This window comes from Heptranchias perlo, unplaced genomic scaffold (genome assembly GCF_035084215.1).
Source record: "Heptranchias perlo isolate sHepPer1 unplaced genomic scaffold, sHepPer1.hap1 HAP1_SCAFFOLD_429, whole genome shotgun sequence".
NCBI classification, from domain to species: Eukaryota; Metazoa; Chordata; class Chondrichthyes; order Hexanchiformes; family Hexanchidae; genus Heptranchias; species Heptranchias perlo.
Window position 1 is genome coordinate 105329 of NW_027139441.1, and position 26895 is coordinate 132223.

The 26895-nt window shown below is 53.5% G+C and overlaps 1 protein-coding gene across 1 annotated transcript; it reads right to left on the reverse strand.

Moving 5' to 3' along the window:
• Positions 1-11312: 11312 nt before the first annotated feature.
• On the reverse strand, positions 11313-24918 carry LOC137312363 (tyrosinase-like). Its single transcript, XM_067978938.1, has 4 exons — positions 24105-24918; positions 20055-20268; positions 17810-17951; positions 11313-11796 (listed from the first exon to the last, which is right to left on the reverse strand). Exons 1-4 carry the CDS (start codon positions 24885-24887, stop codon positions 11622-11624), a joined length of 1314 nt encoding a protein of 437 aa, XP_067835039.1. The 5' UTR covers positions 24888-24918; the 3' UTR covers positions 11313-11621.
• Between the last annotated feature and the right edge of the window lie 1977 nt (positions 24919-26895).

Sequence of the window (26895 nt, forward strand, 5' to 3'; positions counted from 1 at the left end):
GCCCCCTGGTTCTAGATTCTCCAGCTAGGGGAAACAGCCTCTCAGCATCTACCCTGTCAAGCCCCCCTCAGAATCTTATATGTTTCAATGAGATCACCTCTCATTCTTCTAAACTCCAGAGAGTATCGGCCCATTCTATCCAATTTTGAGCGATCAGTGGGTGGAGGTTGGACCTCTCAGACCCTGCCCAGTGGCACCTGACATAAAGCAGGCTATCCAGCTCCCGCTCGGTACTGGAAGTTTGTTCGCTGTTGTAATTTGGAAAAGTGGCAGCCAATTTGCGCACAGCAAGATCCCACAAACAGCAATGTGATAAATGACGAGATCATCTGTTTTTTATTGATGTTGGTTGAGGGATCAATATTGGCCCCAGGACCCCGGGGAGAACTCCCCCCTGCTCTTCTTCCAATAGTTCGCATGGGATCTTTCACTTCCACCTGAGAGGGGCAGACAGGGCCCTCGGTTTAACGTCTCATCCGAAAGTTGTCACCTCCGACAGTTCGGCACTCCCTCAGTACCGCCCCTCCGACAGTGCGGCGCTCCCTCAGTACCGCCCCTCCGACAGTGCGGCTCTCCCTCAGTACCGCCCCTCCGACAGTGCGGCGCTCCCTCAGTACCACCCCTCCGACAGTGCGGCGCTCCCTCAGTACCGCCCCTCCGACAGTGCGGCGCTCCCTCAGTGCCGACCCTCCCACAGTGCGGCGCTCCCTCAGCGCCGACCCTCCGACAGTGCGGCGCTCCCTCAGCGCCGACCCTCCGACAGTGCGGCGCTCCCTCAGCGCCGACCCTCCGACAGTGCGGCGCTCCCTCAGCGCCGACCCTCCGACAGTGCGGCCCTCCCTCAGCGCCGACCCTACGACAGTGCGGCGCTCCCTCAGCGCCGACCGTCCGACAGTGCGGCGCTCCCTCAGCGCCGACCGTCCGACAGTGCGGCGCTCCCTCAGCGCCGACCCTCCGACAGTGCGGCGCTCCCTCAGCGCCGACACTCCGACAGTGCGGCGCTCCCTCAGCGCCGACCCTCCGACAGTGCGGCGCTCCCTCAGCGCCGACCCTCCGACAGTGCGGCGCTCCCTCAGGGCCGACCCTCCGACAGTGCGGCGCTCCCTCGGTACCGACCCTCCGACAGCGCGGCGCTCCCTCGGTACCGACCCTCCGACAGCGCGGCCCTCCCTCGGTACCGACCCTCCGACAGCGCGGCGCTCCCTCAGCGCCGACCCTCCGACGGAGCGACGCTCCCTCAGTACTGCAGAGGGAGTGTCAGCCTAGATTTTGTGGTCAGGTCCCTGGAGTGGGGCCCAGACCCATGACCTTCTGACTCCGAGGCGAGATCGAGAGCAACCGAGCCACGACTGACACCGGAATTCGGGATCAGTGAGAGATCGAGAATCCCAATGAACTCTTGACTGTCCCAAGTAGCAGGGAGACGTCGGTTTATCCCCCAATTGGACCTTTCGTTGAAACTGGGCATCGATGGTGAGTGTTGGCAGATCAGCTGCGTGCAGGGAGGGGGTATCAGATTGGGGCCCGGTCCGGAGCTCGTTCACCACTCACTCTCCTCGTAACAAGACTCGTTGGTCGGTGAGTAGCATCGGGAACCCACATCCCCTCCCCCCTGCCCCCCTTCCCTTTCCCAGTGGTCAATTGTACCCCTGAAATCAATTAAATCAGCACTGGCCGGAGATGGTACCCTGGGTGTGGGTCTCAGTCGAATCAAAACCACTCCCCGGAGATTCAGGGAGAGGGGCAAGGCGGTGGGAGATCTATCAAAGCCTCCAGGAATACCCCCAGCCCGGGTCGGCAACCCCAGTGGGGCAAATCGTACAGAACCCAAAACCAGACGGGAAGTTACAGCACACACAAGCGTCAGTCCCAGTACTTCTGGGTACATTTTTCCTCAGACATGTCTTTATTGCAACTTATGCAAGAGATACAATCAGATTCAGAACAACACGTCACTTGTTTAGAGAAAATGGGGGACAGAGCGGGGTAAGACAGAGAGAAAACCCAACCCAGGGAGCAGGGCAGGTAGAGCACAGGGTTAGATACAGAGTAAAGCTCCCTCTTTTTTTCTTTATTCGTTCGTGGGATGTGGGCGTCACTGGCGAGGCCGGCATTTATTGCCCATCCCTAATTGCCCCTCGAGAAGGTGGTGGTGAGCCGCCTTCTTGAACCGCTGCAGTCCGTGTGGTGAAGGTTCTCCCACAGTGCTGGGAGGAAGGGAGTTCCAGGATTTTGACCCAGCGACGATGAAGGAACGGCCGATATATTTCCAAGTCGGGATGGTGTGTGACTTGGAGGGGAACGTGCAGGTGGTGTTGTTCCCATGTGCCTGCTGCTCTTGTCCTTCTAGGTTTGGGAGGTGCTGTCGAAGAAGCCTTGGTGAATTGCTGCAGTGCATCCTGTGGATGGTCCACACTGCAGCCACTGTGCGCCGGTGGTGAAGGGAGTGAATGTTTAGGGTGGTGGATGGGGCGCCAGTCAAGCGGGCTGCTTTGTCCTGGATGGTGTCGAGCTTCTTGAGTGTTGTTGGAGCTGCACTCATCCAGGCAAGTGGAGAGTATTCCATCGCACTCCTGACTTGTGTATTGTGGATGGTGGAAAGGCTTTGGGGAGTCAGGAGGTGAGTCACTTGCCACAGAATACCCAGCCTCTGACCTGCTCTTGTAGCCACAGTATTTATATGACTGGTCCAGTTAAGTTTCTGGTCAGTGGTGACCCCCAGGATGTTGATGGTGGGGGATTCGGCGATGGTAATGCCGTTGAATGTCATGGGGAGGTGGTTGGACTCTCTCTTGTTGGAGATGGTCATTGCCTGGCGCGAATGTTACTTGCCACTTATGAGCCCAAGCCTGGATGTTGTCCAGGTCTTGCTGCATGCGGGCACGGACTGCTTCATTATCTGAGGGGCTGCGAATGGAACTGAACACTGTGCAATCATCAGCGAACATCCCCATTTCTAACCTTATGATGGAGGGAAGGTCATTGATGAAGCAGCTGAAGGCGGTTGGGCCGAGGACACTGCCCTGAGGAACTCCTGCAGCAATGTCCAGGTGTGGTCTCAGCAGCACCCTGTACAGTTGGAGCATGACTTCCCTGCTTTTATACTCCGTCCCCCTAGAAATAAAGGCCAATATTCCGTTTGCCTTCCGGATTACCTGCTGCACCTGTATGTTGACTTTTTGTGTTTCATGTACAAGGACACCCAGATCCCTCTGTACCGCAGCATTTTGTAATATTTCTCCATTCAAATAATATTTTTCCTCCCAAAGTGGATGACTCCACATTTTCCCACATTATATTCCATCTGCCAAATTTTTGCCCATTCTCTTAACCTGTCGATATCCCTTTGCAGACACTTTGTGTCCTCATCACAACTTGCTTTTCCACCTGTCTTTGTATCATCAGCAAATTTGGCCACAAGACACTCTGTTCCTTTATCCAAGTCATTGATATATATTGTAAATAGTTGAGGCCCCAGCACTGAGCCCTGCGGCACCCCACTAGTTACAGATTGCCATTTTGAAAATGACCCTTTTATCTTGACTCTTTGTTTTCTGTTAGTTAGCCAATCCTCTATCCATGCCAGTATATTACCCCCAACACCATGAGCTCTTATCTTGTGCAGTAATCTTTTATGTGGCACCTTATTGAATGCCTTTTGGAAATCCAAATATACTGCATCCATTGGTTCCCCTTTATCAACTAGGTTGATTCCAGGTATGGAAGGGTTGTCTTATGAGGAAAGATTGAACAGGTTGGGTCTATATTCATTGGAGTTTAGAAGAATGAGAGGAGATCTTATTAAAACATACAAGATTCTGAGGGGACTCGATAGGGTAGATGCTGAGAGGATGTTTCCCCTCATGGGGGAATCTAAAACTAGGGGGCATCATCTCAGAATAAGGGGTCGCCCGTTTAAGACGGAAATGAGGAGGAATTTCTTCTCCCAGAGGGCCGTGAATCTTTGGAATTCTTTACCCCAAAAAAGCTGTGGAGGCTGAGTCATTGAATACATTCAAGGCTGAGTTAGACTAATTTTTGATCAGCGAGGGAGTCAAAGGATATGGGGAAAGGGTGGGAAAGTGGAGTTGAGGTAAAAATCAGATCAGCCATGATCTCATTAAATGGTGGAGCAGGCTCAAGGGGCCGAATGGCCTGCTGCTGCTCCTATCTCTTATGTTCTTACACTGTCCCATCAAACACTCCCAGGGCAGGTACTGCACGGGTTAGGTCCAGAGTAAAGCTCCCTCTACACTGTCCCATCAAACACTCCCAGGGCAGGTGCAGGGTTAGATACAGAGTAAAGCTCCCTCTACACTGTCCCATCGAACACTCCCAATGCAGGTACAGCATGGGTTAGATACAGGGCAAAGTTCCCTCTACACTGCCCCATCGAACACTCCCAGGGCAGGTACAGGGTTAGATACAGAGTAAAGCTCCCTCTACACTGCCCCATCAAACACTCCCAGGGCAGGTACAGGGTTAGATACAGAGTAAAGCTCCCTCTACACTGTCCCGTCAAACACTCCCAGGGCAGGTACAGGGTTAGATACAGAGTAAAGCTCCCTCGACACTGTCCCATCAAACACTCCCAGGGCAGGTACAGGGTTAGATACAGAGTAAAGCTCCCTCTACACTGTCCCATCAAACACTCCCAGGGCAGGTACAGGGTTAGATACAGAGTAAAGCTCCCTCTACACTGTCCCATCAAACACTCCCAGGGCAGGTACAGGGTTAGATACAGAGTAAAGCTCCCTCTACACTGTCCCGTCAAACACTCCCAGGGCAGGTACAGGGTTAGATACAGGGCAAAGTTCCCTCTACACTGTCCCATCAAACACTCCCAGGCACCAGTACCAACGACACCGGTAAAAAAAATGGATGAGGTCTTGCAAGCAGAATATAGGGAGTTGGGAAATAAATTAAAAAGCAGGACCTGTAAGGTAGTGATCTCAGGATTACTCCCAGTGCCACGTGCTAGCGAGAGCAGAAATAGGAGAATCAACCAGATGAATGGGTGGCTTGAGGGAAGGTCATGCCTTACAAATCTGATTGAATTCTTTGAGGAAGTGACAAGGAGGATTGATGAGGGTAGTGCAGTGGATGTTGTCTACATGAATTTTAGTAAGGCATTTGACAAGGTCCCACATGGCAGACTGGTCAGAAAGGTAAAAGCCCATGGGATACAGGGAAATGTGGCGAATTGGATCCAAAATTGGCTCAGTAACAGGAAACAAAGGGTAAAAGTCGATGGATGTCTTTGCAAATGGAAATCCGTTTCCAGTGGTGTGCCACATGGCTCAGTGTTGGGTCCCTTGCTGTCTGTGGTATATATTAATGATTTGGACTTGAATGTAGGGAGCATGATTGGTAAATTTGCAGACGACACAAAAATTGGCCGTGTCGTTGAGAGTGAAGAGGATAGCTGTAGACTCCAAGAAGATATCAATGGGTTGGTGGAGTGGGCGGAAAAGTGGCAAATGGAGTTCGACCCGGAGAAGTGTGAGGTAATGCACTTAGGGAGGGCAAACAGTAAAAGGGAATACGCAGTAAACGGGAATATATTGAGAGGGGTGGAGGAAGTGAGAGACCTTGGAGTGCATGTGCACAGGTCCCTGAAGGTGGCAGTACAGGTAGATAAGGTTGTGAAGAAGGAATACGGAATGCTCTCCGTTATTAGCCGAGGTATAGAATACAAAAGCAGGGATGTAATGATGGAACTGTATAAAACACTGGTAAGGCCACAGCTGGAGTATTGTGCGCAGTTCTGGTCACCACATTACAGGAAGGACGTAATTGCTCTGGAGAGAGTGCAGAGAAGATTTACAAGAATGTTGGCAGGGCTTGAAAATTGCAGCTACGAGGAGAGATTGGATAGGCTGGGGTTGTTTTCCTTGGAGCAGAGGAGGCTGAGGAGAGACTTGATTGAGGTGTACAAAATTATGAGGGGCCCAGATAGAGTAGACAGGAAGTACCTGTTTCCCCTAGCGGAGAGTTCAAGAACTAGAGGACATGGATTTAAGCTGATTGGCGGAAGGATTAGAGGGAACATGAGGAAAAACTTTTTTACCCAGAGGGTGGTGGGTGTATGGAATTCGCTGCCCGAATTGGTGGGAGAGGCAGGGACCCTCAACTCTTTTAAAAAGTACCTGGACCTGCACCTAAAGTGCTGAAAACTGCAGGGCTTCGGACCGGGTGCTGGAAGGTGGGATTAGAATGGGCACCTGGTTGTTCTTCGAGCCGGCACGGACATGATGGGCCGAATGGCCCCATTCTGTGCTGTATCTTTTCTATGGTTCTATGTTTCTATGGCAGGTACAGGGTTAGATACAGAGTAAAGCTCCCTCTACACTGTCCCGTCAAACACTCCCAGGGCAGGTACAGGGTTAGATACAGAGTAAAGCTCCCTCTACACTGTCCCATCAAACACTCACAGGGGAGGTACAGGGTTAGATACAGAGTAAAGCTCCCTCTACACTGTCCCGTCAAACACTCCCAGGGCAGGTACAGGGTTAGATACAGAGTAAAGCTCCCTCTACACTGTCCCGTCAAACACTCCCAGGGCAGGTACAGGGTTAGATACAGAGTAAAGCTCCCTCTACACTGTCCCATCAAACACTCCCAGGGCAGTTACAACACGGGTTAGATACAGAGTAAAGCTCCCTCGACAAGACACAAGTCAGGAGTGTGATGGAATACTCTCCACTTGCCTGGATGAGTGCAGCTCCAACAACACTCAAGAAGCTCGACACCATCCAGGGCAAAGCAGCCCGCTTGATTGGCACCCCATCCACCACCCTAAACATTCACTCCCTTCACCACCGGCGCACAGTGGCTGCAGTGTGTACCATCCGCAGGATGCACTGCAGCAACTCGACAAGGCTTCTTCGACAGCACCTCCCAAACTCACGACCTCTACCACCTAGAAGGACAAGAGCAGCAGGCGCATGGGAACAACACCACCTGCACGTTCCCCTCCAAGTCACACACCATCCCGACTTGGAAATCTATCGGACGTTCCTTCGTCGTCGCTGGGTCAAAATCCTGGAACTCCCTTCCTAACAGCACTGTGGGAGAACCTTCACCACACGGACTGCAGCGGTTCAAGAAGGCGGCTCACCACCACCTTCTCAAGGGGCAATTAGGGATGGGCAATAAATGCCGGCCTCGCCAGCGACGCCCACATCCCGTGAACGAATAAAAAAAAAAGCACTCCCAGGGCAGGTACAGGGTTAGATACAGAGTAAAGCTCCCTCCACACTGTCCCATCAAACACTCCCAGGGCAGGTACAGGGTTAGATACAGAGTAAAGCTCCCTCTACACTGTCCCATCAAACATTCCCAGGGGAGGTACAGGGTTAGATACAGAGTAAAGCTCCCTCTACACTGTCCCGTCAAACACTCCCAGGGCAGGTACAGGGTTAGATACAGAGTAAAGCTCCCTCTACACTGTCCCATCAAACATTCCCAGGGGAGGTACAGGGTTAGATACAGAGTAAAGCTCCCTGTACACTGTCCCGTCAAACACTCCCAGGGCAGGTACAGGGTTAGATACAGAGTAAAGCTCCCTCTACACTGTCCCGTCAAACACTCCCAGGGCAGGTACAGGGTTAGATACAGAGTAAAGCTCCCTCCACACTGTCCCATCAAACACTCCCAGGGCAGGTACAGGGTTAGATACAGAGTAAAGCTCCCTCCACACTGTCCCATCAAACACTCACAGGGTAGGTACAGGGTTAGATACAGAGTAAAGCTCCCTCTACACTGTCCCATCAAACATTCCCAGGGGAGGTACAGGGTTAGATACAGAGTAAAGCTCCCTCTACACTGTCCCGTCAAACACTCCCAGGGCAGGTACAGGGTTAGATACAGAGTAAAGCTCCCTCTACACTGTCCCATCAAACATTCCCCGGGCAGGTACAGGGTTAGATACAGAGTAAAGCTCCCTCTACACTGTCCCATCAAACACTCCCAGGGCAGGTACAGGGTTAGATACAGAGTAAAGCTCCCTCTACACTGTCCCATCAAACACTCCCAGGGTCAGGTACAGGGTTAGATACAGAGTAAAGCTCCCTCTACACTGTCCCATCAAACACTCCCAGGACAGGTACAGGGTTAGATGCAGAGTAAAGCTCCCTCTACACTGTCCCATCAAACACTCCCAGTTCAATGGTAACAGGGCACTTAGAAAATCATAATATGATTAGGCAGAGTGAAGATGGTTTTATATGAGGGAAATCATGTTTGACGAACCTGTTGGAGTTTTTTGAGGGTGTAACTAGCAGGGTGGATGAAGGGGAACCAGTGGATGGAGTATATTTGGATTTTCAAAAGGCATTCGATAAGGTGCCACATAAAAGGTTGTTACACAAACTAAGGGCTCATGGGTTTGGGGATTATATATTAGCATGGATAGAGGATTGGTTAACGGACAGAAAACAGAGAGTGGGGATAGACGGGTCATTCTCAGGTTGGCAGGCTGTAACTAGTGGGGTACCTCAAGGATCAGTGCTCGGGCCTCAGCTATTCACAATCTATATTAATGACTTAGATGAAGGGACCGAGTGTAATGTATCCCAGTTGCTGATGATACAAAGCTCGGTGGGAGAGTAAGCTGTGAGGAGGACGCAAAAGCCTCAATTTTAAAACCGAGCCGGGAGGGGGTGTGGGTGTGGGTCGAATTGAGGTGGGGAAACCCATTAGTCCGGGGTTCCCGGACGGTCTGACGATTTTGACGGTTTCCCGTCTGACCGACCAGCTGATTGACAGGCTGGTCTCGGTCAGACGGAGACCAGTCAGGGTATGTCTGCAGGTAAGTCTTTGTTTGTATGGATGGCGGGGGCACGATTGGGCACGGCGGGGCATGGGTGGGCATGGGTCGGCACGGGGGTCGTGAGTCCTGGGGGATGGGATCGGGGGTCAGTCATGGTGGGGGTCGGGGGTGGGACGATCGGGGTCGGGGGTAGGATCAGGGTCGGGGGGTGGATCAGGGTGGGGGTGCGGGAAGATCGGGGTCGGGGGGGGGCAGGAGGATCGGAGTGGGGGGAGTTTCAGGGCGCGGGAGGATTGGGGTGCGGGGGGGCGGGAGTTTCAGGGGTCGGGGGTGGGAGGAGTATCGGGGGTCGGGGGTCCACGATCGGGGGCCGGGGGTCCACGATCGGCAGTCGGGTGTCGGCGGTCAGGGGTCGGGGGTCCACGATCGGGGGTCGGGGGCTGAAAATGGGGGCAATTTTCAATGCCCCTCCGCCCCCCAATCCACCCACTTTTTACTTTGAAAATTGAGCCCAAAGAGTGTGCAAAGGGATATGGGCAGGTTAAGTGAGTGGGAGAGAAGGTGTCAGATGGAGTGTAATGTGGGGAAATGTGAGGTTATTCACTTTGGTAGGAAGAATAGAAAAACAGAATATTCCTTAAATGGTGAGAAACTATTAAATGTTGGTGTTCAGAGAGATTTGGGTGTCCTGGTACAAGAAGCACAGAAAGTTAGCATGCAGGTACAGCAAGTAATTAGGAAGGCAAATGGTATGTTGGCCTTTATTGCAAGGGGGTTGGAGTACAAGAGTAAGGAAGTCTTACTACAATTGTACAGGGCTTTGGAGAGACCTCACCTGGAGTACTGTGTAGAGTTTTGGTCTCCTTATCTAAGGAAGGATATACTCGCCTTAGAGGGGGTGCAGAGAAGGTTCACTAGATTGATTCCTGGGATGAGAGGGTTGTCCGATGAGGAGAGGTTGAGTAGAATGGGCCGATACTCTCTGGAGTTCAGAAGAATGAGAGGTGATCTCATTGAAACATACAAGATTCTGAGGGGGGCTTGACAGGGTAGATGCTGAGAGGTTGTTTCCCCCTGGCTGGAGAGTCTAGAACCAGGGGGCATAGTCTCAGGATAAGGGGTCGGCCATCCTAGACTGAGATGAGGAGGAATTTCTTCACTCGGAGGGTTGTGAATCTTTGGAATTCTCTCCCCCAGAGGGCTGTGGACGCTCAGTCGTTGAGTATATTCAAGGCTGAGATCGATAGATTTCTGGACTCTCGGGGAATCGAGGGATATGGGGATCGGGCGGGAAAGTGGAGTTGAGGTCGAAGATCGGCCATGATCTGATTGGATGGCGGAGCAGGCTCGAGGGGCCGAATGGCCTACTCCTGCTCCTATTTCTGATGATCTTATGTTCTTGTACAGAGTAAATATCCCTCTACACTGTCCCATCAAACACTCCCAGAGCAGGTACAGGGTTAGATACAGAGTAAAGCTCCCTCTACACTGTCCCATCAAACACTCCCAGGGCAGGTACAGGGTTAGATACAGAGTAAAGCTCCCTCTACACTGTCCCGTCAAACACTCCCAGGGCAGGTACAGGGTTAGATACAGAGTAAAGCTCCCTCTACACTAACCCATCAAACACTCCCAGAGCAGGTACAGGGTTAGATACAGAGTAAAGCTCCCTCTACACTGTCCCATCAAACACTCCCAGGGCAGGTACAGGGTTAGATACAGAGTAAAGCTCCCTCTACACTGTCCCATCAAACACTCCCAGAGCAGGTACAGGGTTAGATACAGAGTAAAGCTCCCTCTACACTGTCCCATCAAACACTCCCAGGGCAGGTACAGGGTTAGATACAGAGTAAAGCTCCCTCTACACTGTCCCATCAAACACTCCCAGGGCAGGTACAGGGTTAGATACAGAGTAAAGCTCCCTCTGCACTGTCCCATCAAACACTCCCAGGGCAGGTACAGGGTTAGATACAGAGTAAAGCTCCCTCTACACTGTCCCATCAAACACTCCCAGGGCAGGTACAGGGTTAGATACAGAGTAAAGCTCCCTCTACACTGTCCCATCAAACACTCCCAGGGCAGGTACAGGGTTAGATACAGAGTAAAGCTCCCTCTACACTGTCCCATCAAACACTCCCAGGGCAGGTACAGGGTTAGATACAGAGTAAAGCTCCCTCTACACTGTCCCGTTACCTCTAGTTCCCATTAATGTGCCTCCAATCCAAAACTCATTAACAGCCCATTGAGACAGGAGACTGCCCCGCCCAGTGCCCCATTGGAGAGAGTGCGGGGGGGCTTCACCCCCTCTGTGTGGGGGGCTGGGTTTGGCCCGAGGTGGAAGAGTCAGTCCTCCAATGGTGACGATGCCATTGGGACCATTCGGAATGAGAAGAGCAGTGTGGAACTGACCAAACTCTGTCCGTCCGATGATTAAACACCAGTGAGGGGTTCGGGATCGAACACTCGGACAAATTACGATGAGGGAACCCCTCCCCCTCCCCGTCCCCCTAATTGCTGTAGACCTCTCCAGTGGAGGCCAGCGTTGGGCCTTCGGGGAGCCACAGGAGGTGAGCAAGGCACCGGAGCGAGTGGAGACCGTCCAATTCCCCGACCACCAGAAGGACTGAGCAGCCCCACTGCACCCCAGAACCAGACCCAACTCTCGTCAGTCTGGGACCCCCGGGATTCACGGGTTGGAAAAGAGGAACTTTCAGCTAACGGGAAGCAGCAGGTCGGGGAGTGAAGTGGCAGGAGTTCGGTGCAGTTAGTGACTGGGTCCTGATCCGGTTCTCCCTCAGGACAGCATGCCTGGGAAGGGAGGGGAGCAGCCCCGTCAATCGAGGCGGTACTAGTCCTCGTAGTCATATCCGAAGGTTATGCAGCTCCTCATCATGTGGCGGTTTTCCACGACCGGAAGAAATGGAACCATCCTGTCATTTCCCCGGTGACCATAAGGAACCCCGGGGTCCGTGGGATAGAGCTCAGCACTGTTGGGATGTCTCCTCAGCCAACGCTCGAAGATCCTGCAAAACGGTACAGAGAAATACGTCAAAATAAGGTGGGGACTGGGGTTTAATGACGGGGGGGACTGGGGTTTAATGACGGTGGGGACTGGGGTTTAATGACGGGGGGGACTGGGGTTTAATGACGGTGGGGACTGGGGTTTAATGACGGTGGGGACTGGGGTTTAATGACGGGGGGTGATTCTGGGGTTTAATGACGGGGGGGACTGGGGTTTAATGACGGGGGGGACTGGGGTTTAATGACGGGGGTGGACTGGGGTTTAATGACGGGGGGGACTGGGGTTTAATGACGGGGGGGACTGGGGTTTAATGACGGTGGGGACTGGGGTTTAATGAGTGGGGGGGACTGGGGTTTAATGACGGGGGGGACTGGGGTTTAATGACGGGGGGGACTGGGGTTTAATGACGGGGGGGACTGGGGTTTAATGACGGGGGGGACTGGGGTTTAATGACGGGGGGGACTGGGGTTTAATGACGGTGGGTGGGGACTGGGGTTTAATGACGGGGGGGACTGGGGTTTAATGATGGGGGCGACTGGGGTTTAATGACGGGGGGGACTGGGGTTTAATGACGGGGGGGACTGGGGTTTAATGACGGGGGGGACTGGGGTTTAATGACGGGGGGGACTGGGGTTTAATGACGGTGGGTGGGGACTGGGGTTTAATGACGGGGGGGACTGGGGTTTAATGACGGGGGGGGACTGGGGTTTAATGAGTGGGTGATTCTGGGGTTTAATGACGGTGGGGACTGAGGTTTAATGACGGGGGGGACTGGGGTTTAATGACAGTGGGTGATTCTGGGGTTTAATGACGGGGGGGGACTGGGGTTTAATGACGGGGGGGGACTGGGGTTTAATGACAGTGGGGACTGGGGTTTAATGACGGGGGGGACTGGGGTTTAATGACGGGGGGGACGGGTTTAATGACGGTGGGGACTGGGGTTTAATGACGGGGAGGGACTGGGGTTTAATGACGGGGGGGACTGGGGTTTAATGACGGGGGGGACTGGGGTTTAATGAGTGGGTGATTCTGGGGTTTAATGAGTGGGTGATTCTGGGGTTTAATGACGGGGTGATTCTGGGGTTTAATGACAGTGGGTGGGGACTGGGGTTTAATGACGGGGGGTGATTCTGGGGTTTAATGACGGTGGGGACTGGGGTTTAATGAGTGGGTGATTCTGGGGTTTAATGACGGTGGGAGTACAACAAATGACTTTTACGTGGCACCTTTTTAAGTGAATGCTGAGAGTGTGGGATATGGGATCTGTCCCAATTTGGACATCATGGGAAATGAGAAATAATTAATGTTGAGTTCGAATCCGAATCCATCTGGATTGAGACAACAGATAAGAAGGGATCGATCACGTTAATCGGCACATTCTGCAGACCACCTCATCGTGGATTGGAATATGGAGACAAATCGATGAAAGGTGTAAAATTCCTCCAATGATAATCATGGGAGTTTTCAACTGCCCACAAATAAAGTGTGAAGAAGTCGTAGGGAAAGGAGGGAAAAGGGAATGGAGATTTTACCCTGTGTTCAGGACTCCGTTCTTCCCCAGTGCGTGAGATTCCCAACAAGAGAGGAATCACAGCTGGATCCAGTGATGGGAAATGAGACCAGAGCAGGTCAGGGAAGTCAGCGTCGGGGAGCATCGAGGCAATAGCGATCATAACTTGGTAAGGTTTAAGATAATGATCGAGAAAGGCAGAAGGAAGGCAAAGAGCAAAGTAATAAATTGGAAACAAGCTGATTTTGAGGGGGATGAGTGTGGAACTAGGGAAAGTAAAACTGGAAAAAAAATTTGGCAAAGAGATAGAACAGCAGTGGGAAATATTTAAAACTGCGGTCAGGACAAATATATTCCTCGAAAAAACAAGAGCAGACTAGCCAGTAACAAAACACCATGGATGAATAAAGAGATAAGGGTAAAATTGAAACTAAAGAAAAAAGGCATACTACATCGAATTTCATCGAGTGCACAGCACAGAAACTGGCCATTCGGCCCAACAGGTCCATGCCGGTGTTTATGCTCCACACGAGCCTCTTCCCTCCCTGCGTCATCTCACCCTCTCACCATTTCCTTCTGTTCCTTTCTCCCTCATGTGTTTATCTGGCTTCCCCTTAAATGCATCGACACTATTCACCTCAACCACTCCTTGTGGGAGCGAGTTCCACATTCTCACCACTCTCTGGCTCAAGAAGTTTCTCCTGAATTCCCCTATTGGATTTCAGTTAGTCTGCAGGTACAGCAAGTGATTAGGAAGGCAAATGGAGTGTTGTCATTTATTGCAAGGGGAATGGAATATAAAAGTGGAGATGTTTTGCTACAGTTGTACAGGGCATTGGTGAGACCACATCCAGAATGCTGTGTGCAGTTCTGGTCTCCTTATTTAAGAAAGGACGTAATTGCTTTGGAGACGGTTCAGAGAAGGTTCACTCGACTGATTCCTGGGATGAGGGGGTTATCTTATGAGGAAAGGTTGGACAAGTTGGGCCTGTATACACTGGAGTTTAGAAGAATGAGCGGTGATCTTATTGAAACATATAAGATCCTGAGGGGACTTGAAGGGGTAGATGCTGAGGGGATGTTTCCCCTTGTGGGAGAGACTAGAACTCGGGACCACAGTTTAAAAATAAGACCAGAACTGTGCCCAGTGCTCCCAGTGTGGTCTAACCAGACCAGAACTGTGTCCAGTACTCCCAGTGTGGTCTAACCAGACCAGAACTGTGCCCAGTACTCCCAGTGTGGTCTATCCAGACCAGAACTGTGCCCAGTACTCCAAGTGTGGGCTAACCAGACCAGGACTGTGCACAGTACTCCCAGTGTGGTCTAACCAGACCAGAACTGTGCCCAGTGCTCCCAGTGTGGTCTAACCAGACCAGGACTGTGCACAGTACTCCCAGTGTAGTCTAACCAGACCAGAACTGTGCCCAGTGCTCCCAGTGTGGTCTAACCAGACCAGAACTGTGCCCAGTGCTCCCAGTGTAGTCTAACCAGACCAGAACTGTGCACAGTACTCCCAGTGTAGTCTAACCAGACCAGAACTGTGCCCAGTGCTCCCAGTGTGGTCTAACCAGACCAGAACTGTGCCCAGTACTCCCAGTGTGGTACAACCAGACCGGAACTGTGCACAGTACTCCCAGTGTGGTCTAACCAGACCAGAACTGTGCCCAGTACTCCCAGTGTGGTCTATCCAGACCAGAACTGTGTCCAGTGCTCCCGGTGTAGTCTAACCAGACCAGAACTGTGCCCAGTACTCCCAGTGTGGTCTAACCAGACCAGAACTGTGCCCAGTACTCCCAGTGTGGTCTAACCAGACCAGAACTGTGCCCAGTACTCCCAGTGTGGTCTAACCAGACCAGAACTGTGCCCAGTACTCCCAGTGTGGTACAACCAGACCGGAACTGTGCACAGTACTCCCAGTGTGGTCCAACCAGACCAGAACTGTGCCCAGTACTCCCAGTGTGGTCTATCCAGACCAGAACTGTGCCCAGTGCTCCCAGTGTAGTCTAACCAGACCAGAACTGTGCCCAGTACTCCCAGTGTAGTCTAACCAGACCAGAACTGTGCACAGTGCTCCCAGTGTAGTCTAACCAGACCAGAACTGTGCCCAGTACTCCCAGTGTAGTCTAACCAGACCAGAACTGTGCACAGTGCTCCCAGTGTGGTCCAACCACCCCAGAACTGTGCCCAGTACTCCCAGTGTAGTCTAACCAGACCGGAACTGTGCCCAGTACTCCCAGTGTGGTCGAACCAGACCGGAACTGTGCACAGTACTCCCAGTGTGGTCTAACCAGACCGGAACTGTGCCCAGTACTCCCAGTGTAGTCTAACCAGACCAGAACTGTGCACAGTGCTCCCAGTGTGGTCTAACCAGACCGGAACTGTGCCCAGTACTCCCAGTGTGGGCTAACCAGACCAGAACTGTGCCCAGTACTCCCAGTGTGGTCGATCCAGACCAGAACTGTGCCCAGTACTCCCAGTGTGGTCTAACCAGACCAGAACTGTGCCCAGTGCTCCCAGTGTGGTCTAACCAGACCAGAACTGTGCCCAGTACTCCCAGTGTGGTCTATCCAGACCAGAACTGTGCCCAGTGCTCCCGGTGTAGTCTAACCAGACCACAACTGTGCCCAGTACTCCCAGTGTGGTCTAACCAGACCAGAACTGTGTCCAGTACTCCCAGTGTGGTCTAACTAGACCAGAACTGTGCCCAGTACTCCCAGTGTGGTCTAACCAGACCAGAACTGTGCCCAGTACTCCCAGTGTGGTCTAACCAGACCAGAACTGTGCCCAGTACTCCCAGTGTGGTACAACCAGACCGGAATTGTGCACAGTACTCCCAGTGTGGTCTAACCAGACCAGAACTGTGCCCAGTACTCCCAGTGTGGTCTAACCAGACCAGAACTGTGCCCAGTGCTCCCAGTGTAGTCTAACCAGACCAGAACTGTGCCCAGTACTCCCAGTGTGGTCTAACCAGACCAGAACTGTGCCCAGTACTCCCAGTGTGGTCTAACCAGACCAGAACTGTGCCCAGTACTCCCAGTGTGGTCTAACCAGACCAGAACTGTGCCCAGTGCTCCCAGTGTGGTCTAACCAGACCAGAACTGTGCCCAGTACTCCCAGTGTGGTCTATCCAGACCAGAACTGTGCCCAGTACTCCCAGTGTGGTCTAACCAGACCAGAACTGTGCCCAGTACTCCCAGTGTAGTCTAACCAGACCAGAACTGTGCCCAGTACTCCCAGTGCAGTCTAACCAGACCAGAACTGTGCACAGTGCTCCCAGTGTGGTCTAACCAGACCGGAACTGTGCACAGTGCTCCCAGTGTGGTCTAACCAGACCGGAACTGTGCCCAGTACTCCCAGTGTAGTCTAACCAGACCAGAACTGTGCCCAGTACTCCCAGTGCAGTCTAACCAGACCAGAACTGTGCACAGTGCTCCCAGTGTGGTCTAACCAGACCGGAACTGTGCACAGTGCTCCCAGTGTGGTCTAACCAGACCGGAACTGTGCCCAGTACTCCCAGTGTAGTCTAACCAGACCGGAACTGTGCCCAGTACTCCCAGTGTGGTCTAACCAGACCGGAACTGTGCACAGTACTCCCAGTGTGGTCTAACCAGACCGGAACTGTGCACAGTACTCCCAGTGTGGTCTAACCAGACCGGAACTGTGCCCAGTACTCCCAGTGTAGTCTAACCAGACCAGAACTGTGCACAGTGCTCCCAGTGTGGTCTAACCAGACCGGAACTGTGCCCAGTACTCCCAGTGTGGGCTAACCAGACCAGAACTGTGCCCAGTACTCCCAGTGCAGTCTAACCAGACCAGAACTGTGCACAGTACTCCCAGTGTGGTCTAACCAGACCAGAACTGTGCCCAGTACTCCCAGTGTGGTCTAACCAGACCAGAACTGTGCCCAGTACTCCCAGTGTGGTCTAACCAGACCAGAACTGTGCCCAGTACTCCCAGTGTGGTCTAACCAGACCAGAACTGTGCCCAGTACTCCCAGTGTGGTCTAACCAGACCAGAACTGTGCCCAGTACTCCCAGTGTGGTCTAACCAGACCAGAACTGTGCCCAGTACTCCCAGTGTGGTCTAACCAAGGTTCGATACAAGTTTGACATAACTTCTCTGCTTTTCATTTCTATCCCTCTGGAAATGAACCCCAGTGCTTGATTTGCCTTTTTTTTATGGCCTTATTAACCTGCGTCACTACTTTTAGTGATTTGTGTATCTGTACCCCCAGATCCCTCTGCTCCTCTCCCCCGTTTAGATCCTTATTATCCAAGCAGTATGTTGGCTCCTGACTCTTCCCACCAAAATGCACCACCTCCCACTTATCCACATTGAAATTCACCTCCCAATCACACGCCAAGTTCACCAATGAGTTCTTACATATTTAAGCATTCCTCCTTTGTATTAACTACACCCCCCCCGGCGCCCCCCGGCCCCCCCAGTTTCATTCTCACTGAGCCAATCAGCGTGACCCCGCAGTAAAGCTCCGCGGAACACTTACTGGTCAACGTAGGCATGTATACAGGGAAAGAGAGGGTCATTGGTGGCCTGAAAGACGTCGTTCAGAGTCCCGCCGCAGAAGATGTGGACCATGTTGTGCATGCTGGCCATCACGACCGTCGGGTTCTGAGGGTTTGTAAATCCTGGAAGTTAGAGAGAGAGAGAGAGAGAGAAAGTTTCAGGGGACCAGCGTTACCCCGGGCAAAAACAAACCAGCAACGACCCGTGCTCGTACGTGGAGGAAAACACTCGGAAAGGAGGGTCCGTCTTTCCCCTCCCCCCAACCTCAGTGGATTTCCCTCCCACTTACCGGGGCCAGCGGGGAGACGGCGGCGGCCGGGGCCGGCGGCGGCCGGGGCCAGCGGGTAGACGGTGGGACAGGAGCCTGGCTCATTGTCCTTGGAGAGAAAGACTTGGCATTTCTGCAGGGCCTTTCACCACCTCATGACGACCCAGAGCGTTTCACGGTCAGTGAAGTGCTTTTCGAAGTGCGGCCACCGTTGTAATGCAGGGAACGCGGCAGGCGATTTACGCACAGCAAGATCCCACAAACAGCAATGTGATAAATGACCCAGATCATCTGTTTTTCGGTGTTGGTCGAGGGATCAATATCGGCCCCAGGACCCCGGGGAAGAACTCCCCCCCGCTGCTCTTCTTCCAGTAGTGGGCCGTGGGATCTGTTATGTCCACCTGAGGGGGGGAGACGGGGCCCTCGGTTTAACGTCTCATCCGGCGGCGCTCCCTCGGTACCGACCCTCCGACAGTGCGGCGCTCCCTCAGCACCGACCCTCCGACAGTGCGGCGCTCCCTCAGTACCGACCCTCGGACAGCGCAGCGCTCCCTCAATACCGACCCTCCGACAGCGCAGCGCTCCCTCAGCACCGACCCTCCGACAGTGCGGCGCTCCCTCAGTACTGACCCTCCGACAGTGTGGCTCTCCCTCAGTACCGACCCTCCGACAGTGCGGCTCTCCCTCAGTACCGACCCTCCGACAGTGCGGCGCTCCCTCAGTACCGACCCTCCGACAGTGCGGTGCTCCCTCAGCACCGACCCTCCGACAGTGCGGCGCTCCCTCAGCACCGACCCTCCGACAGTGCGGCGCTCCCTCAGCACCGACCCTCCGACAGTGCGGCTCTCCCTCAGTACCGACCCTCCGACAGTGTGGCTCTCCCTCAGTACCGACCCTCCGACAGTGCGGCGCTCCCTCAGTACTGACCCTCCGACAGTGCGGCGCTCCCTCAGCACCGACCCTCCGACAGTGCGGCGCTCCCTCAGTACTGACCCTCCGACAGTGCGGCGCTCCCTCAGCACCGACCCTCCGACAGTGCGGCGCTCCCTCAGCACCGACCCTCCGACAGTGCGGCGCTCCCTCAGTACCGACCCTCCGACAGTGCGGCGCTCCCTCAGCACCGACCCTCCGACAGCGCGGCGCTCCCTCAGCACTGGCACCGGGGAGTGTCGGTCTGGATTATGGGGCTCGACTCTCTGGAGAGGACGTGAGGATTTGTATGGGGGTTTGCACAGTCGGCCAGAGGCCACAGGAGGCACCATGAACCAGGAGAACGTTGCCAGTTTTGGGGTGGGGCTGGGATTTAATTGAGCAGCGATCTTATCGAGGTGTTTAAAAATGATAAAAAGGGATTCGATAGGGTAGAGAGAGAGAAACTATTTCCTCTGGTGGGGGGAGTCCAGAACAAGGGGGCAGAGCCTTAAAATGAGAGCTCGGCCGTTCAGGGGGTGATGTCAGGAAGCATTTCCTCACACAAAGGGGGAGTGGGAATCTGGATCTCTCCTCCCCCAAAAGGCTGGGGGTCAATTGAAATTTAAGACGGAGATGGATAAGATTTTTGTTGGGTGTCGAGGGACATGGAGCAAAGGCAGGGAAAATGGAGTCGAGGGACAGATCAGCCGCGATCTGATCGAATGGCGGGGAACAGGTTCGAGGGGCTGAACGGCCTCCTCCTGTACCTATGTACGGATCAGCCGCGATCTGATGGAATGGCGGGCAACAGGTTCGAGGGGCTGAACGGCCTCCTCCTGCCCCTACGCTCCAGGGCTACTCCACCTCCAATGGGAGCGCCAATGGCGGTTGTCCGTACCCAGATCGCACTGGGCGGTGGGTGGCGCCCTATTGAGATCGGTGTGGGGGGGGCGGGGGTGGAGCCCAGCGGGCAGGAGAGGCTGATGGTTGGTTAGAGTGGAACCCGCCCCCCGCCCCAGAACCCTCCCACCCCCGGACCCTGTACCTTCCAGCGCGCAGCGGAACGAGGAGGGCGAAGACTGGTCGTAGGGGGGCGTGTCGAACTGTTGGAGGTTGAGGCAGGCGTCCACGTCCGCCAAGGTCGGCAGGCCGCCAAATCGGCGGTCGGGACGGTTGAAGCGACGGATCGGTCTCCCACGATGCGGCGGGCAAATCACGCTAAAGTCGAGCAGGTGTCGGCCGTCGCCTGTGCAGTAGGTCTAAGGGGAAGGGAGATAGTTCCATCAAACACTCCCAGGGTCAGGTACAGGGTTAGATACAGAGTAAAGCTCCCTCTACACTGTCCCATCAAACACTCCCAGGGTCAGGTACAGGGTTAGATACAGAGTAAAGCTCCCTCTACACTGTCCCATCAAACACTCCCAGGGTCAGGTACAGGGTTAGATACAGAGTAAAGCTCCCTCTACACTGTCCCGTCAAACACTCCCAGGGTCAGGTACAGGGTTAGATACAGAGTAAAGCTCCCTCTACACTGTCCCGTCAAACACTCCCAGGGCAGGTACAGGGTTAGATACAGAGTAAAGCTCCCTCTACACTGTCCCGTCAAACACTCCCAGGGCAGGTACAGGGTTAGATACAGAGTAAAGCTCCCTCTACACTGTCCCGTCAAACATTCCCAGGGCAGGTACAGGGTTAGATACAGAGTAAAGCTCCCTCTACACTGTCCCATCAAACACTCCCAGGGTCAGGTACAGGGTTAGATACAGAGTAAAGCTCCCTCTACACTGTCCCATCAAACACTCCCAGGGCAGGTACAGGGTTAGATACAGAGTAAAGCTCCCTCTACACTGTCCCATCAAACACTCCCAGGGTCAGGTACAGGGTTAGATACAGAGTAAAGCTCCCTCTACACTGTCCCATCAAACACTCCCAGGGTCAGGTACAGGGTTAGATACAGAGTAAAGCTCCCTCTACACTGTCCCATCAAACACTCCCAGGGTCAGGTACAGGGTTAGATACAGAGTAAAGCTCCCTCTACACTGTCCCGTCAAACACTCCCAGGGACAGGTACAGGGTTAGATACAGAGTAAAGCTCCCTCTACACTGTCCCATCAAACACTCCCAGGGCAGGTACAGGGTTAGATACAGAGTAAAGCTCCCTCTACACTGTCCCATCAAACACTCCCAGGGTCAGGTACAGGGTTAGATACAGAGTAAAGCTCCCTCTACACTGTCCCATCAAACACTCCCAGGGTCAGGTACAGGGTTAGATACAGAGTAAAGCTCCCTCTACACTGTCCCATCAAACACTCCCAGGGTCAGGTACAGGGTTAGATACAGAGTAAAGCTCCCTCTACACTGTCCCATCAAACACTCCCAGGGTCAGGTACAGGGTTAGATACAGAGTAAAGCTCCCTCTACACTGTCCCATCAAACACTCCCAGGGTCAGGTACAGGGTTAGATACAGAGTAAAGCTCCCTCTACACTGTCCCATCAAACACTCCCAGGGTCAGGTACAGGGTTAGATACAGAGTAAAGCTCCCTCTACACTGTCCCATCAAACACTCCCAGGGTCAGGTACAGGGTTAGATACAGAGTAAAGCTCCCTCTACACTGTCCCATCAAACACTCCCAGGGTCAGGTACAGGGTTAGATACAGAGTAAAGCTCCCTCTACACTGTCCCATCAAACACTCCCAGGGTCAGGTACAGGGTTAGATACAGAGTAAAGCTCCCTCTACACTGTCCCATCAAACACTCCCAGGGTCAGGTACAGGGTTTGATACAGAGTAAAGCTCCCTCTACACTGTCCCGTCAAACACCCCCAGGGCAGGTACAGGGTTAGATACAGAGTAAAGCTCCCTCGACACTGTCCCATCAAACACTCCCAGGGTCAGGTACAGGGTTAGATACAGAGTAAAGCTCCCTCTACACTGTCCCGTCAAACACTCCCAGGGTCAGGTACAGGGTTAGATACAGAGTAAAGCTCCCTCTACACTGTCCCGTCAAACACTCCCAGGGTCAGGTACAGGGTTAGATACAGAGTAAAGCTCCCTCTACACTGTCCCATCAAACACTCCCAGGGCAGGTACAGGGTTAGATACAGAGTAAAGCTCCCTCTACACTGCGGTCCATAAGATCATAAGAGATAGGAGCAGGAGCAGGCCATTCGGCCCCTCGAGCCTGCTCTGCAATTTAATGAGATCATGGCTGATCTGATTTTTACCTCAACTCCACTTTCCCGCCCTTTCCCTCTATCCTTTGACTCCCTCGCTGATCAAAAATTAGTCTAACTCAGCCTTGAATGTATTCAATGACTCAGCCTCCACAGCTTTTCGGGGTAAAGAATTCCAAAGATTCACGACCCTCTGGGAGAAGAAATTCCTCCTCATTTCCGTCTTAAACGGGCGACCCCTTATCCCGACCCCATTTCTGGCAACGCCTCCAGTTTAAAATGGTCATCCTTGCGTTCAAATCCCTCCACAGCCTCGTCCCTCCCTGTCGCTGTAACCTCCTCCAGCCCCTACAACCCTCCGAGATCTCTGCCCTCCTCCAATTCCGGCCTCTTGCGCATCCCCCGATTCCCATCGCTCCACCATTGGCGGCCGTGCCTTCAGCCGCCCGGGCCCTAAGCTCTGGAATTCCCTCCCTGAACCTCTCCGCCTCCCTCTCCTCCTTTGAGACGCTCCTTAAAACCTCCCTCTTTGACCGAGCTTTTGGTCACCTGTCCTAATATCTCCTCATGTGGCTTGGGGTCAATTTTTGCCTGATTTACACACCTGGGAAGCGTCTTGGGGACGTTTTACTCCCTTAATGGCGGTGTATAAATGGGAATTATTGTTGTAAGATTCTGTGAAGGGAGCAAAGGACCGAATTCATCGTGGCACAGAGCAGAGTGTTTATTTATGGACATGTATAGACCACATGGCAGACTGGTCAATAAAGTACAAGTCCATGGGATCCAAGGGAAAGTGGCAAGTTGGATCCAAAATTGGCTCAGTGGCAGGAAGCAGAGGGTAATGGTCGACGGGTGTTTTTGAGGCTGGAAGGCTGTTTCCAGTGGGGTTCCGCAGGGCTCAGTACTCGGTCCCTTGCTTTTCGTGGTATATATTGATGATTTGGACTTAAATGTAGGGGGCGTGATTAAGAAGTTTGCAGATGATACAGAAATTGTCCGTGTGGTTGATAGTGAGGAGGAAAGCTGTAGACTGCAGGAAGATATCAATGGACTGGTCGGGTGGGCAGAAAAGTGGCAAATGGAATTTAATCCGGAGAAGTGTGAGGTAATGTATTTGGGGAGGGCAAACAAGGCAAGGGAATACACAATAAATGGGAGGATACTGAGAGGTGTGGAGGGAGTGAGGGACCTTGGAGTGCATGTCCACAGATCCCTGAAGGTCGCAGGACAGGTAGATAAGGTGGTTAAGAAGGCATACGGGATACTTTCCTTTATTAGCCGAGGCATAGAATATAAGAGCAGGGAGGTTATGCTGGAACTGTATAAAACACTAGTTAGGCCACAGCTTGAGTACTGTGTACAGTTCTGGTCACCACATTACAGGAAAGATGTGATTGCACTCGAGAGGGTGCAGAGGAGATTTACGAGGATGTTGCCAGGACTGGAGAATTTTAGCTACGAGGAAAAATTGGATAGGCTGGGGTTGTTTTCCTTGGAAAAAAAGAGGCTGAGGGGAGATTTAATTGAGGTGTATAAAATTATGAGGGGCCGAGATAGAGTGGATAGGGAGGAGCTATTTCCCTTAGCAGAGAGGTCAATAACCAGGGGGCATAGATTTAAAGTGATTGGTAGAAGGATTAGAGGGGAGCTGAGGAGAAATGTTTTCAGCCAGAGGGTGGTGGGGGTCTGGAACTCACTGCCCGAGAGGGTGGGAGAGGCAGAAACCCTCAACTCATTTAAAAAGTATCTGGATGTGCACCTGAAGAGCCGTAACCCACAGGGCTACGGACCAAGTGCTGGAAAGTGGGATTAAGCTGGATGGCTCCTTTTTGGCCAGCGCGGACAACGACGGGCCGAATGGCCTCCTTCTGTGCCGTAACTTTCTACGATTCTATGATACATCGCACGTGCTCTCACCCGCCACGAGCTGAATCTCGAGCGCCTCGACAGGAACCCCTTCGGGCCGCTCCTCCCGAACAGGTCATCGGTGCAGACGTCACAGTCGTGTTTCCCGGCCCAGGTCCAGACGGGGATGAAGAACGAGTCGTCCTGGGTCATGTTCCTGATCTCGGCCTCCAGGTACAGGAGGTACATCTTGTGCCAGCACAGGAAGGCGCTGGAGCGGTGGGCGAAGCTCGGCCTGTTGCCGTCCCCCAGGGGCTTGACGCAGAGGTAGTGAATCCAGGCCGCCACGTCGTAGACGGACGCCTGTCGGAAGACCAGCTCCGAGCCCGCGCGGTCGCTCTCACTGGCGTAGATGACGTACCTGGCGCTGAGGGTCGTCTTGGACTGGTGCAGCCGGTCGACAAAGATCCGGCGCTCTCTCCGCGACATGGCGGCCAGGTCTCGGCGCACCACCACGTGCTTCTCCTGGCAGGCCGTCCCCCTCCAGCCCGGCTGGCACTCGCCGCAGTCGGCGCCCGCAAAGTTCCCGCTGCAGACGCACATGCGGACGAAGAAGTAGGAGGGCCACCAGAGGCGGAAGTCCCAGACGTGCTCCCGGCCGCCCTGGGGCCCGCTCTCCTGCGCCACGTCCTGGCACCGCCCACGGCCCGAGCTCCGGCCGCAGGGCGAGCCGTCCTGCCACGCGGCCGGGCAGCAAACCTTTGCCCGCATGTTGGCGGCGCTGGCGCAACGGATGGGGATCTGGGCCCGGGCGACGCCCAGGAGGAGCAGCAGCGAGCGCACCAGCCTGAACATCTGGGGCAGGAAAGGACCAAAGCAGCTGTGCGTCCCAGGATGCCTTGTGTTGCATCTGGCGACGGGCTGGGGCTTTATATAGGCTGCGTCTTGCTGCCGAGCCCTGAGGATTGTGATCTGGGCCAACGCCAGAGATTAGGATCTAAGACCTTCGAAGAGCAGGAACTCTCCTTTTGTCTCTTGGCGTCGGCCTGCCAACATCCTGCTTGGCTCGCGGACGGAATCTCTGCCTTCTAGCCCCCCCCACCCCCCTTTCTCCCGCCACGCCCCACCCAGGTCGGATCTGATCCCTTCTAAATGATTTTTTGTACCTGCCCGCTAGCTTTTGGTGATATCCGTCCTCGAACCCCCCCAAATCTCTCCGCTCCCCCACGGCTCCGAGCTTCTCCCCGTTTAGAAGGTCCTCGGTTCGATCTTTCTCAGGCCCAAAGCGGACGGCCTCGCACTCTTCCCCGCATTGAACTCCATCTGCCGCAGTTTTGCCCACTCGCTCAATCTCGAACTGTCCCCGTCACAACTCTCTGCTCCCGTCCGCACTATTTGCTGCGCCTCCTAACTTGGTGTCATCAGAAAACTTGGAAATATGGCTCTCTCTTCCTTCATCTAAGTCATTTATAAATACAGTGGAAAGCTGAGGCCCCGTACAGATCCCTGGGGGTCAGCACTAGTCACATCCTGCCAATGTAAGTACATGTTCATTATCCCTACTGTCTCCTACCTCCAATTCCATGCACTCTTGTTTTTGTTAACAGTCTTTCATGTGGAACCTTTCTTCTTATTATTCATTCATGGGATGTGGGCGTCGCTGGCGAGGCCGGCATTTATTGCCCATCCCTAATTGCCCCTTGAGAAGGTGATGGTGAGCCGCCTTCTTGAACCGCTGCAGTCCGTGTGGTGAAGGTTCTCCCACAGTGCCGTTAGGAAGGGAGTTCCAGGATTTTGACCCAGCGACGATGAAGGAGCGGCCGATATATTTCCAAGTCGGGATGGTGTGTGACTCGGAGGGGAACGTGCAGGTGGTGTTGTCCCCATGCGCCCGCTGCCCTCGTCCTTCCAGGTGGTAGAGGTCGCGGGTTCGGGAGGTGCTGTCGAAGAAGCCTTGGCGAGTTGCTGCAGTGCATCCTGTGGATGGTATACACTGTGCGCCGGTGGTGAAGGGGGTGAATGTTTAGGGTGGTGGACGGGGTGCCAATCAAGCGGGCTGCTTTGTCCTGGATGGTGTCGAGCTTCTTGAGTGTTGTAGGAGCTGCAACAATGCCTTCTGAATGTCCAAGTCCATGCTGGCTGTCTCCGATCGGCTCACAATTATCCAAATCCGCTGTCCCGGATAATAGATTCCAGTAACTTCCCCACAACAAGCATTGGACCTAGAATTTCCTTGCTTATTTCTCCTGCCCTTCTTAAATAACGGACTGACATTGGCAAATTCCCAGTCCAAAGGGGCTACTCCTGAATCGAGAGTTTTCGAAGATCGGAACTCCAAAGCATCGGCAAGTTCCAAATGGACTTCTTTTAACACCCGGAGATGGAAACCACTGGGACCTCGAGATTTGTCGGTCTTCAGTCACGTTACCATTTTTTTTAAAACTTGCATTAAATGTAAGTTCCTCAACTTGATTTATTTTTAGTTGTCCTCATATCATGGAATCAGACAGAGCAGGAGGGGGCCATTCAGCCCATCGGGCCCCGTGGCGGCCCTTTGAACGATCTATCCAATTAGTCCTGCCCTTTCCCCTGCAAACTTTCCCCTTCAAAATATTTCTCCGATTCCCCCTTTTGAAAGTTATGATTGAATCTGCCTCCCCCGCCCTGTCAGGCAGCGAATTCCAGATCATCACAACTCGCTGCGTTAAATAACATTCTCCTCATCCCCCCCTCCCTCCCTCTGGTTCTTTCCCCGATTATCTTCAATCTGTGCCCTCTGGTCACCGACCCTCCCACCACTGGGAAACACTCTCTCCTTATTCACTCTTCGCGATTTTGAACCCCTCGATTAAATCTCCCCTCA